The 14334-nt window shown below is 36.4% G+C and overlaps 1 protein-coding gene and 1 pseudogene across 1 annotated transcript; both read right to left on the bottom strand.

Moving 5' to 3' along the window:
* Positions 1 to 6199: 6199 nt before the first annotated feature.
* On the bottom strand, positions 6200 to 10762 carry LOC140813292 (protein unc-13 homolog). Its single transcript, XM_073171797.1, has 5 exons — positions 9986 to 10762; positions 8290 to 9171; positions 7760 to 8197; positions 7487 to 7673; positions 6200 to 7392 (listed from the first exon to the last, which is right to left on the bottom strand). The coding sequence occupies exons 1-5, from the start codon at positions 10475 to 10477 to the stop codon at positions 6419 to 6421; spliced, it is 2973 nt and encodes a 990-aa protein (XP_073027898.1). The 5' UTR covers positions 10478 to 10762; the 3' UTR covers positions 6200 to 6418.
* Positions 10763 to 11836: 1074 nt separating this feature from the next.
* Positions 11837 to 14286, bottom strand: LOC140812400 (heterogeneous nuclear ribonucleoprotein 1-like; annotated as a pseudogene).
* Between the last annotated feature and the right edge of the window lie 48 nt (positions 14287 to 14334).

Here is a 14334-nt window from a genome sequence, read left to right as displayed (position 1 = left end):
TATTGATTTGCCTCTGGTGTGCAAAACTCTGAATGTATTTGTTTGACCCACAAAGTAAGGCCTTTGCATTCAAATTATGTCAACAAAGTTTGAAACAAAGTTTGAAAACATAAAGTATTTTCACGCTAAGTATACGACGGATATCTCATACAACGATGTTTATTACAATTATATCGTGAGATTATTTTGCTATGATCATGTGATAAAATTTTGGAAAATGAAATTTTTTGTTTTAAAAAAACTATGGTACAAATTTGATTATACGTCTAACATTACACTTTATTTTATTATCAGCGTATCGTAGTTTGGCAAAATTCATGTAGCCAAGATGCAAAATGTCCAAACATTCCACTTTTGAGGTGAAAATTGCGTTGCTTTAATTGAGATGCCTGATTGACGGTGTGGGGTCTGAGAAGTAAATTACTCCGCACATGTCAATTTCTTTCCTTGACAAAATCAACATGTAATAATGCCGGAAATTTTCAATAATTGATTGCCACATATTGAAAACTAGGAAAGAAAAAAAACTAGTTTCCTTGTCTGAGTTAGTCTATGTTTACGCGGAAGTAAGTAATTCTCTTCGTGCCTTAATATTGATAAATTTTGTGGGTCTCTCTCACGTTAATGGAATTTGACATCATTCGAGAGTAACACTTCATGCATAAGATATAAAAATCTCATTGTCCTTAAGTGAGTCTATATATTATACTTGAAGGTTAAAATATCCATATAATTTAATTTAATATATTCATTAGATCAACGGAATTCAAAATAAAATATATAGGCACCAAATCTTTATAAATTTAAATATGTAAATAAAGAAAAAAGCAACGCAAAAATAATTGCCTCCAACTAATTATCGCGGCGAAGCTGTGACTGCGGTAAAATTAGTCAATTCAGACAATTTGACTCCTTATCTAAAACTATTATACAACATATTTAAAAAAATAATATTATATATATATTATAATTATAGTGGTGTTTATTTTAATATTCAGAAGATCGTACCATTATATTAAAGGGGGGTGGAGTGGGGAATTAAATTATAAACCTAATGCAATATTTCTTCTTTCGTTTGCATTTCATCCAATGCATGCAGAAGAACCCATGCAGGTCTACAGTATAATGACATTACTGTGTACGTAATCCAATATGAATGTGCCTTTTGACTCCAAGTCCTTTGTCTCACTGCCAAAAAACTCAAGCTTGTAGCATCATAGCATATCATCCAACAACACATATATAAACCAATATTTGTGAGATTTTTCTCTGTTTCATACCAAGTTATTGAAATTTTAGCATATATGTTATGATCAAATGTTTATTATTATGTTAAAAATTATGATAGTAAGTCAATACACAATTATATGTCCTTATAATCGTGACAATGCATAGTGCAACTATGAGTTCGGAGAGATATTAGATATGTTATGTTATATCTTTTAAAGATCGGTCTTATCATTTTCTTACTACTGATTATGTTTTCAACAAAAATAGTATTACTTGTTCTTTTACGACTCATCTGTCCACGCAGATCAAGAGATGCAACGTCATTGATATCATTGTTACTCTCACTAATAAACACTTAATCCATCAACATATATTTTTGCTACTCATGTGATGTTATCGAGACATCTTGATACATAATTACTCGATCTGAAACATAGACTTAGACCACGAATCGTAAAACGACACATTAACTTACAGATCAGTTTTTGTTAAACATTCAAAGCAAGCATATATATAGATAGATTAAAATTTGCACTAGCTAGAAACGCAAGATTAAACTGCGAATAAAGCAACTGGAATTTTTTTTTTTAAAAGAAAAAGGAAATTAAGACATGACAAGATCAAGTTTTGAATGAAATGTCTAACTACGTACGGCACCACGCCATAACCTGATCGTGTGCAAGCAACACCCTACATCTGAATCCACCGCCCTAATTGAGTGGGATTCACTATTCCAGGGATGTGTATCCCATCGCTCTTCAGCAAGCTCGCCATCTCAGCATATCCATGAGGCTTCGTTTGTCCTCTGCTGTCAGCTTCGGTTGCCGGGTCGGCCCGGTTCTGAACCTGCTTGTTCTTGTTAAGCTGAAAGGCCTCCGGGTCATACTTCTCCCCAAGCAGCGTCCCCTTGGTCAGGAACTCGTAGGCCATGTAACCGGCTAGGAGTCGGTTAGAAGGGAGAGGTTTCTGCTCGGCCCCCTTTAAACGACGTCGCAGCAGGACTAACGGCCGTTTGTTGGGGCAACGGTTTCAGAGACGTGGAACCGTTAGGTGACTCCATCTCTTTCCGCTTGCGCGACGCGCCAGGCGCCAGGGGTCTGCGCACGTGGTAGCTCATCCTGACCGTCGGTTTCAAACGAGAGAAGGACAAGATAGAGCCACGCCAGCAATATTCTCAAAGGGCTAAAAAGTCAATTCGGAGGTTATTAAATAAGGTAAAATCTTTAAAAAAAAATTAGAAATATAAAAGGAAAGATAAAGATATAAGTTTAGGAAAGAGAAAAGACAATACAAATATAAAAAGCATTTATCTCATTTAAAACAAATCCAAAGAAAACAACATATATTATATCATATCATTTATAGATCAAAACTCAAGGGTAATTACGGATATAGCAGTGGGAAATATGGGATTATTAGGAATCTGAAAATCTGGGCCTGATACGGTGAATCTACGACGGAGGATGAGGAAGGGAGAGGCGGCTCCGCCGTGTGCGGTGTTGAGAATCGGAGGAGGTGGGGGCGATATAATCGAGAAAAATATTGAGGAATAAAACAGAGAGAGAAATAGAAGGAAAGGAGAAGTGTGTGCGCCGAGTGAATTCTTGATTTATATAGTAACCACTGGGTGTCTAACTTTGCCCCTCTAGATTGAAAGATTTTGCTAAAGTGCCACTCAACTCAAATGATAAATCTCAGTGTTTTAAAAAATTCGTTTAAGCTTCACTTAAGCGCCTTTAAATTTGAAATTCGATAAAAAAAATTCGCTCGGAAGAAAAACGGAAAAAAATGGTTAAATTATAATTTGAAGGAATTAAGCGTATTAAGACGTTTAATTAAAGCGTTTTATTTGTGTGTTTTAAAATACAAAATTAATTGTTATTTTTGACGTTTATATTGTTTAAACATTAATATAAATTCAAAATATATTATATGTAATTATTTTTAGTTAGTAGGCAAAAACTAAACGTGGATAACATATATAATTCAATAATTAAATAAGGACGATTGAGTAATTTCATTTACCCCCTTCTAGCTTTCTTTTCGATAATAATATATATAATATAATAATAAAAAGTGGATCTGTTTAATATATAAAAAAATAGAAGTAAATTGAATCAAATAATATATAGTTTATAAACATCAAATATTATTAAGTCAAAATTTTTAAATGATGAACTTGATATATTTTAATGTTAATAATACGTGGGCTACTTTATTTTAAAGTTTTATAATTTGGATAATTTAGCGTCAGATATAAAGATGTCAAGTTCTTAAAATCACTATTACGCCCTTAGAATTAAAACAACAACAATAATAATAATAATAATAATAATAATAATAAATATTTAATATGACACGTAATTTCCATTAGGATTGTGACGTGCCATCACAAATCGAAATATGTGGTACATTTTTTACCCGCAATGGTATAATAGATATTTATTTAAACAAATTTTTCCTATAAAATATAATATAATTGTATTTCAGTAGAGCATACAATATAGGCAAAAATTTGTGTGAGACGGTTTCACTGGTTGAATTTGTGAGACAGATCTCTTATTTGGGTCATCCATGAAAAACTATAATTTTTTTTTCTAAGAGTATTATTTTTTATTATGAATATAAGTAAGATTGACCCGTCTCACATATTAATATCCGTGAGACGGTCTCACATAGACCCACTCTACAATGTATAATTCATTTAGACTTGATAGCGGACATGTTGGGTTTATTTGCGACGTGCAGGGGCTAGTTGACATTGAATTCTTTTCTCACATAAAACAAAAAATTCCACACCCTATCCCGATTCCCAACCCCAAATTGTACTTTTTTTTTAAAAAAATGTCATAGTTTTTTCCAAGATTTTTGATGAAATTTGTTAAATTTTGGGCATAATCTGGAATTTTAAAAGAAAAAACAAAAATGAAACAATATTATTTTTTTAATGTTTCTTGAATAATTATTGGTTTTTTGCCATTAATAAAAGATGCAGTATTCTTCATAATTAATGGCTGACATCTTCGAAAATTGTTAAGTTTCAAGATTTTGGCGTTAAACTATACTTATAAATTTCTTTAATTTTCTTAAATCAAATCGAAGTTTTTTTTTGGCGAATAAAAAATGAAGTTTCGCGTATGTTTGTCTTAATGTGTGTATCAAAGTCAATATTTAATATTTTGTTTGTTCACGTATGTAAGGACTCAAAAATTTGGAAGGAGATTCCAAAAAAGATAATGACAACTTGGTATCATGTAATGTCATTAAAAAGTGGCATTCAATAGTTGTTTTGACTCCACAAGTAACAACTATTTTAAAGTTAATGAAGGCCTTAAAAGAGGGCTGTAATATACTTAAATGATAGCTTTTTCATCTCACCTTCATGAGCCTACAAATACCCTTCAAGATGACAAAAAAAAGACACGAAACATCTACAAACATTCTGAAAATTTCAACAGAAGATTAGCCATATTTCCGAGCTCCCTAGTTGCTATTCTCAAGCCTTGATTTGCCTCCGTCCTACCCACATTTTGTCTCAAGTTTTGAGCTAAAGTTGCTACTTAAAGTACTGCCACTATTCGAAACTCAAGCAACGTGCAACAGATTTGCAGCAACCAAGTCTTGTACGAGTTCGAGCAGAATTCCTCCCACAAATTCCTCACGTTTTAATCCAAAGAAGAGAAAAGTAAGTGGGTTTTTGTTATACTCTTACGTACACTTGCATTTCATAAGTGTACTACTTGATGTATATTGACATACTTGTTCTTCATAAGTATGTCTACATTTGCTTAAAAATACGTTATGTATGTTTTTTGAAATTCAATCGGCATGATATATTCATTCTTATTTGTCATGAAAATCCTTAAACAATGTATTGTTTGATATTAGTTATAACATTTGAAAGCATGTTTGAAATATTTGAAATGCACTGTAATGATTCGAATTAGAAATGACAAGGAAATTCCGATGTTTGATATGTTTTGACCCTGATGCGCGTTCATTTGGCCTTATCCCTTAGAGGAGTAACATACATGGGACTGATCAGTGAACCATGAAAAAGAGATGATTTTCAGTGCTATATTTGTATTTTGTTCGTATTCGACTCAACATGATTATTATTGAAATCATATGATAATGAATTTCGTATAATTATTACCTTTGATATTTGTTATGCACGATCGACCCCCATTTACTGAGTATTTCTCAAAATACTTACCCCTTACATTCTCACTCCAGATGAGAACGAAAAACAAATCGAAGATAAAGAGCATGAATATTTTTGGGGATGATGATGAACCAATTCAATCCAAGACCAGTCTTGTCATTCTGTTCTTTAGTTATATTATCATGTTTTACGCTTCCGCATTTCGTTTCAATCGTATTGTAAAGATGATTATTGATTTATGTAATAGACTAGCTTTGGCTATTTGATGTACTAGGTGGCTTATTGTTACACGATTTTAAATTGTTAAACAACGTCGCTGACACGTCTTGTTTCAAGGCATGACAACGTACACTTAAAACAAAATAAACGACCTTTGCATGGTAAAGTTAACTTAGATCTATCTTATTTTGGGGTGTTTTGTCATCAAATATGGGTCAATCGTTACTTTATATTCTGTCGTATGTTTCAAATACACTTTGTGGATGTTATTTTTTTTTAAAAAGAATGGTTGTCCCAAATATCCGTTTTTGGTACTCAATATAATAAATTATAAACATTTTATAATTATATTTATTTTTTTGGAAAATGAAATTTTAGCTAGTACCCCTCAAGAGAGTCCAAGTGCTATCTGCTTGGAACATGAACATTTGCATATCTTGTTACACTATAAAAAATGATCTTTTGGCAATATGTTTTGAACCTGAATGTTATATCTGATTGCGTTTACTTGGGTTCTGCTTCCTTGTCAAATGGAAAGTGGGTGAAAATTATATTATAGCAAGTTTTTAATGACATATTTGTCTGTTTCTTTGTGCATAGAATGAGATTTTACGTAAAGTGAACGAAGTTTAGATACAAATACAACTACGTCTAAGAAATCTGAAAACGAAGGTAAGGCAAGTTTCGTTATATCCTTGTCTATGCATAACAACACAAGAAAGTACGTAAAATCTTTTCAAATTCAAGGTTCATCCGATCCCACAAGAAACCTCTTTATGTGTGGAAATTTCAATTTCCTTTTATTTATATTGAGCCCCTCCTTTTTGCTAATTGGAAGGTTCTTTTCAAGAAATGATTAGCAGCTGGATCATTTCTATAGCAAAGTACCCTCAATATCGTATTGGGATCGGACCTATTCCATCGTCCTGTGGTTGGCGGCATCGGCAGCTTCTGTCGATCACTCACAACTCCAATCCCACTTGCTTCACGGGCCACAGTGCTGAAATCTTCCACTAATTGCTCAGTAGACAGCCCCATCAATGCCACCACCCCTTCCACTATCTGTGACTCCTTTTCGACCATATCCTCGTCGATCAAACCTTCTCCGCACGTACAAAAAACCCGTTTAAGGCTATGTAAATCTTCCTCAATCATGGGATGATCTGTCCTAGAAAAAGTTCGGGAGCTGCCGCCAGCTAACAAAACCATGAGGCAAACCTCAAAAGAAGCTTTCATTACTTCTTTTAAAGCTAGCGCTTGAGCACGATCGGTAATTATTGCACACATAAGGGTAAGATTCTGCTTTAGAATTCTTAACGCTGGCTTAATACGAGCATTTGTAACATCACCAACGTATAGGCTTCTGTAGAAAAAGGAGTTTGAATCCAAGAAAATTAGACGGTAGGCAGCGACTTCTAGCACATGCTGAGAGGCTACTTGTATGGCAGATCGATTGTGTTCGAAATAGGAACTGCCCGGCTGTCTTCTATTTCCAAATCGGCTGTTTGGTGAAGGAGTGATCTTTGGTGAGAGACACAAGGATTTCTCGAGCGACTGAAGCTGTGAGAGAAGGTAATGTAAGGTATTAAGACGGATGTAAAGGCGTTGTGTTCCACGGCTTGTGGAAGGGCGTGGATTATGTCCTTCATTGAACAAACCGTCGTTCGGATCATCAACTCCAACACTGCATGCTGCTCTTTTCCACAGTTTTCGGAACTTCGAGTCCAGGTTGCATCGTGTTAATGGAGGAAGCGTAGGGATATAACTCTGTTTTGTTCCTGAAAACACGAAAAAGAATTTATATATGTAACTTAATTACAAAGATTATAGGTTAGTCAACCGAAATTCATGCAAGAGGTGCAACTTTATTACCACATGATGCAGCAAACGTTATGTAATCTCGGAAGAGATGCTCTAAACCTTCAACAAGGTCACAAACTAGATTCTGCGACACATTCACTGGTATTTGAAACAAATTGTTCACAACTTCCCGGGCAAAGCTGATTAGATCCACGACGGAATGAGCATACGGCTCAGTTTTGGACATGGGATTCCATGTCTGCAATGCAAAATAAATAATAACATGTTAAAGATTTTTTAGCACTTTTTTATCATCTATTAAGTTCATCATTCCAGTGAGCTTACTTCTGTTTCTTTTGCTCTTTGGAGATGCTCCTTTCCTGTCTTTAACCTTTCTTGAATCCACTGTTTCAACAGTTTAACTATAATAGAATCAACTTCAAACGGGACCATTTCTCTTACAATTGCTTTGCCTCCATCTTCACATTCAACTGAGTCCTCAACCGCCATTTGTACCAAGGCTTTCTCAAGTTTCCCAGCCCTTTGCAGTACCAACACAGTTTCGTTCTTGAATGAGGATGCATCCGTTAAGTATTGCTTTAGCAACGTTCCGTAGCAAGTATGCAGGGTCACAGCAGCAACTCCTGCAGCAATAGGATGCCATTTCTTGAGCACATCACTAAAGATATCCTTTTCTTTCCAAGCCAATTCTTCAGTTTCACTAGCCAGTTTAGTTAACATCCCACCATCTTTATCTTCTAGATTCCTCCCATTTACGAGCATCTGTTCGTGAATGACATAATTAAATGGTATCGTCATCAAACGAAGAACCGCACATTTTTAGTAAAATTCAAGAAATATAAGATTCAACAAACCTTGGCAAATGCATTCTGCAATGATGAACGGATATAACAGTCAACCCTATTCCCCGTGGATTCATCAGCCACTTCTCCTTCCTTCTCTTGAGCCACAGAAACATAACAGGGAATATCTTCTTCCAATATCTTCGTCGCTGAAAAAACTAAAGGAAGAATGCTTTCCATTACACCAATATTTTCCCTGTCGAAACACACGTGGTAATCCAACAACCTCTTTTCAGACCATTTCTTGATTGCGGTCAAAACATTTGCCAACATCTGCACATAAACCGGATCTCTATCCACCCGTTTAGCATCAATGGCTACTTCAGTTAACATGGCTAATGACGCGCCAAGAAGATCCTGTTCCACCTGCCCAGTTGCAACATACTGCTGGAAAAGCACCCAAGTGAAACACAGATTATGAATTGATCGGTTGATCCCTAAAGTAGACCATGTTTTCTTCATCAGCTCAAGTAATTCATCAACTTCATCGAGCACCATTGTCTCCTCTTTTAAATCGAAAACCGAACTGAGAAGGGCTTTATAGATTTGAACATTGAGTGGGTATCCATCCGCCCAATGGCACACATCGGTCGTGGAACCATCAGGGCTACGCCAGGCCAAGGAAACGACACTGTTGCAGAGTATTCGCATTGCTTCCGAATTCTTCCCAGTGTCTAAAGCCTTTGCTTCACAAGAATGGATGATGTCTCGGAATTTCGCAGCAAATGGGTCGGATTTTTCAAGTGGAATGGAGGGGTGGAGGAGTCCTGCCTCGAGTATTTTTAGCTGACGTTTCTGCCATTGATGGTATTCTTGAGCGTCGTTGAATTCAGATGGTTTCAGGTGGCGAAGCAGTTCCAGGGGGAGAATTATCGTCTCTGCACGCCTGCCCATCTGATCAAATCAAGAAATACAAAGCGAATGAGAATTAATCATCCAAAAAACTTCAGTTGTTTCGACGTGCATGTGCCTCCTTCTGTGTCTCTGAAATATATGGAATCGTGTTCTTGTTGCTTGCAAATAGTTATCAGTTGCAACCAACAAAATGGGTTTTTTTTTTTTTTAATTAAAACCATTACAATACAGTTAGTTGATGTTAAAATAAAAATAATATTATATTATAATTTGAAATCATTATATTTAAATGAGATCAAATTATAATTATAAAAATTAAGAAAAAGCTAAAACTGTAATTTTAGATAATGAAAAAAACAAAGACATAAAATACAATTTGAAATAATGCAATAAAAAAAATACAAAACAGACAATGACCCTATTTTGAATTTATTATCAAGATTATTAAAAAAATAGCAACACATAATAATAAAATATTTTATAAATTTACCAAAATATTAAATTATCTTTTTTTAAAAAAAAAATATGTTCCTTTTGACATCAATTGACATTTTGATCGGAAAACGTTAAAAATTCGGAAAATTTAAATTAACAACTTATAATAAAGGAAAAATGCAATTTCATTATTTGATTTATCCTTCTTCACAGAACATTAACAATATATATAGCCGTCACATATTCATTTTGATTTTAGGTAAAATATAATATTCACCAAATTCATTATATTTTATTAATTTTATTTTAAAAATTATATATTTGAACAAATTATTTTTATTAGTTCTATATCAAATAAACAAAATTAAATTTGTCCTAAAATTTTACTATATATAGATAGATTATTTTCAATACGTACTTGGCCAACAAGGGTCCTCATGAGCGTTTTACGTAGCCTATTATCACTCGGCTCCGTCACCTTCATTTGCTGCCTCATGATCTCTGCTGATGTCATCGGCCGCCTGAGTCTTGCCACCGGTGACGATGGCAACGTTGACGACATCTTCGGACTCGAACCCGCCCAGCTCGGAGACAAGGGGTTAGACCCGCAAGAGCTGGAGCGCCTCGACGATGGCGAGCGCTTCAGCATTTTCAACCCCAATGCCTTCTTCACTCTGCTCGTCACGGCCATCCCCACGCCAGGAGTCTTGGCCGGGGAGCCAGGACTAGACCCATGTTCGTCACCTCTGCCATCGGAAGAGCTATAGTAGGTGAGGGCGCTCTTGCCGCCGAATCCAGGGGATGATCGGCATGCTGTGAAGAACACCTCGTAAGCTGCCACCCGGTAGTCGTCCTGGTCAAGGTCGTCGATTTTTCCAAATGGAGACAAGAGTTCGGACTCGGTTCCCATGCGGGTTTATCCGAGCCGGGCTAATATCTGGATTGATTCTGGACAGAAGGTGACGATGGATATCGATGACAAACGGTGAGGTGGAGAATATCTTCAGGTATCCGGCGGCAGAGAGGAAAGAGAAGTTGAATATTGTAATAACATGGTAATCGATGTTTGTATGTAAGAGACACTCAGATACGTTGGTTTGAAGGGAGGGAGATGGATTCATGGTTGATTTTCAGTTGTTTTTGAGCCTATTGTTGTGCGAGAAATACGAAGAAAGGGAGGAGAATCGTCCTATGTGTCGCCTAGGATATCTTGAAGAATATAACCTTTTTTTAGTGTGTCTATCTATATATATATATATATATATATTCTCCCATGATACAAATATCCTACATTTCTTGTTCCAACTCAATATTCAACCTTTAAAATCGCAGATAACATCACAATACATGTTGCTGATGTGGGCAGGTTTTTTAATGGGAAAAAAACATTTGTTGGATAATAATATTTAATAAATAGCAAACTCACAAATACCTAATATTTATCAAAATACAAGAAACCGTTTTGACCGTTCCCCTTCCTCGTGACTAAAGCAATGCCTATGCCCTTACAAATTCTACAACATAAAGAAAATACTCTGCATTATGCAAGACAAATGGAATGGAAAACTAAAAGGGAAAAAATTCTAAGACAGTGGTACGATTACTTCTCTCAGCATTCTTAACTCAAACATTGTAATATTGACTTTCAGGATGCTATTCCTTTGTACATTTTGACTTATTATCTTGCTAATGAAAATTTACCGTGGATTCTCAAAAAGTAAAAAGAAAGAATGGGAATTCAGTTTGGAAGGCTTTCGGGACCAAATTCTGCTTCAGAATATATTCATGGTGTCAAACCTGCTAGAACATATTCATGCTAAAAACACCATTCAATATGCTCGAGTGGACACCACCAACCTTTTTCCCGCAAACATCCACACTCATGTACAACACAAGGTCAAATACACGGGGAAAATCATGCCACTGCCAAAATTTGTCTACTGCTGGATAAATGATACTCCACATTCGCCATCGAATACTAAACCGATTCATCCGATTTCATACTACTAAACGGAAACACATTCAGTTGAGTGCTAACCATAATTAATATCTTCATCACTGCCTAACTATTCTAGAATGAGGTAGAAACAGCCGAATTCCTTCTACTAAAGGGTTCACCCAAGGTAATTTGTTCCAATAATACTACGTCAAGGAAACTTCATTCACTTTAACAATATCTCACACACAATGCCCATAGTTGCCAGAACAGGTAGTGAATAAAACTATAGGCAAACCAAATTTAAACTACAACTAAAAGCTAGCAAAGAACTGGTAAAAACACTCTACTCCTGAAGAAGACTTATTATGAACTCAAAATATGAACAAACCAACAACAATTTTACAAATTTAAGCAATCCAATCAGTCGCATAATGTGTGTCATTTTGCAAGTGCCACCTACTGTGGCACCAGAGACGAGACTGTATTTACGTGTAAGAGCCTCGATAAAGGACAGATGAGCTATAGAATTAACTACTGCTGCTGAGCCTGTCGATTTGAAGCACTGCCATAACTACCCCCATAACCACCTTGGTCACCACGTGGCCAAGTTGACAAAATAGACGATGGATTATATTGCCATCCCGACTCTGCATAGCCTGAATTACCACTTCCATCACCATAAACACCACCCAAGTAACTGCCAGCACCAGCTTGAAGATCTCTCGTGGGAGTATTACCATTAGGGCCACCTGTTGGACGCCCACCAACACCCCCATAAGCAGCTTGGTTTCCATAACCTCCATCATTTCCTCCATACCTACCATAACCATAACCTTGATTCACATATCCAGTAGAACCACTTGAAGACTGATCAATAGCAGCTCCACCACTTCCAGGTCTGCCAGCAGCAGCCCATTGCGAGCTTCCATAGCCATATCCTGTAGGAGCCTGTGAAGCCCATGAACTCCTTGAAGCATTTGGTGGACCACTACCATATCCAGCATTGAGATTTGCATAGCCTCCACCAGCAGGACCACTATATCCTGGATTGGCACCGCCATAACTCCCATAGCTGTAGCCCATGCCATTACCAGACACATACCCAAGGGCATTGTATCCAGACGAACCATAAGAAGGATACCCACCACCAGCATTTTGAAGCTGCAAGTATTTAGTCTCCATTCCACCATTATAAGAGCTTGAATTACCAACGGAAGACCCATAACCTTGATGTCCTCCTCTGTTACCACCAGTTCCACCACCCATAGATCGTGCACTCCCACCAACATTGGCATCTTTAGGAAGAGCACGCTTAACTTCCACCTTCTTACCATCTAAGTCGTGGAATGTCTTGTGTAAAACCCTATCTACTGCTTCCTCAGAATCAAATGAAATGAAGCCGAATCCACGAGGACGAGTGGTTTGCTGATCATACAGTATTACTACATCAGTTATCCATGCCATAAGCTTCAAAATATTGACGAAAACCATCCTCACTCAGAGTTGGTGGCAAACCACCAACAAATATCTTCTTGGTCCTGATACTTCCACCACGTCCAGAATTTCTAGCACCACCAGGGTCACCAACTTTAGAAACTTGTTGATCTCTTGATAAAGCTCTTTTAGCTTCAACCTAGTCAGGAAAACGAACAAAATCCTGCGGTTAACAACATCACATATTACACAAGGAGGCATTTTTACAGCCTGATCAATCTAACGAAATAAGCACACATACAAAAGGAAATCAACAATGAAATATATGTTTTATATAGATTCTCACTGTATCGATAAATTTAAAAATAAATGAATTCTAAGGTCAGTAAAATACCTCACTATTCCTCCCACCATCTCTCCCTCTCCCATTACTTGTCACTCATTTTAGAACTACCTCACTACATACTATGGCGCCTAAAGAAAAAGGAAATCACAACTTACACATTCTTCTCCAGGAAAACTACACAAACAATGAATGTGTAACCTGAGGTAAAGAAAACTAAAAGATACAAAAAAAATATACAAAGACATTTAAACCAAGGTTTAAGACATTTCATATAGCAAATAATCAGAATGACACCTCGGATTTCCAGCCGCTCAAGAATATATTCGATGTCGGCATGCTACAAAAATAATAAAAATCTAAAACTACTGGAAAAGATAATATATAATGGGGTCTCAAGAAAACGATTCACAAATAAAAGTAATAATCAAACCCAATTCTAAACAGAAGTAATATTTCATGCCCAGACACACACACCAGGAAGCTCAAAGAAACACACTGACAAATTTTGCAATAGTTGCGATTAAAATTAACTCAGCCAAATGCCATCATAAATGCAAGACAGTCACGCGACAATCTCATATATATATAGACATCTTTTGTACTATCATACCGTGCGACCATCAATTACATGCCTATCCTGAAGAACTCTATCAAGAATGTCTGGATCCGCAAATACAACGAAACCGAAGCCCCTCGGCTTTCCAGATAACTTGTCTCTCATTACCGCGGTCTGCAGCACTTCTCCGTAGCGTTGAAAGTACTCCGTCAGCTTCTCCTCGTCCGTCTCCCACGAGATCCCTCCAATAAACAGCTTCCCCTTATCTGAATCCATATGTAATCTTGAGGAATCTGTACCCGAAATGGAGGATTTGAACGAATTGGGTATTGGGGGTCAGCTGTGCCCAGAAAGCCAACTGCAGAAGGGAGTGAACGATACGAGAGAGCAAAAGGTTCGCGACTTAGCGTGAGAATGGAAATGCGGGATGGGAGATAAAAGGGTTGAGATTCGAACTTTCCTATTATATATTATATATAATAATAATCTAAT

The sequence above is a fragment of the Primulina eburnea genome, chromosome 14, assembly GCF_022965805.1.
Source record: "Primulina eburnea isolate SZY01 chromosome 14, ASM2296580v1, whole genome shotgun sequence".
Taxonomy (NCBI): domain Eukaryota; kingdom Viridiplantae; phylum Streptophyta; class Magnoliopsida; order Lamiales; family Gesneriaceae; genus Primulina; species Primulina eburnea.
This window is presented reverse-complemented; position numbering and strand designations above follow the sequence as displayed.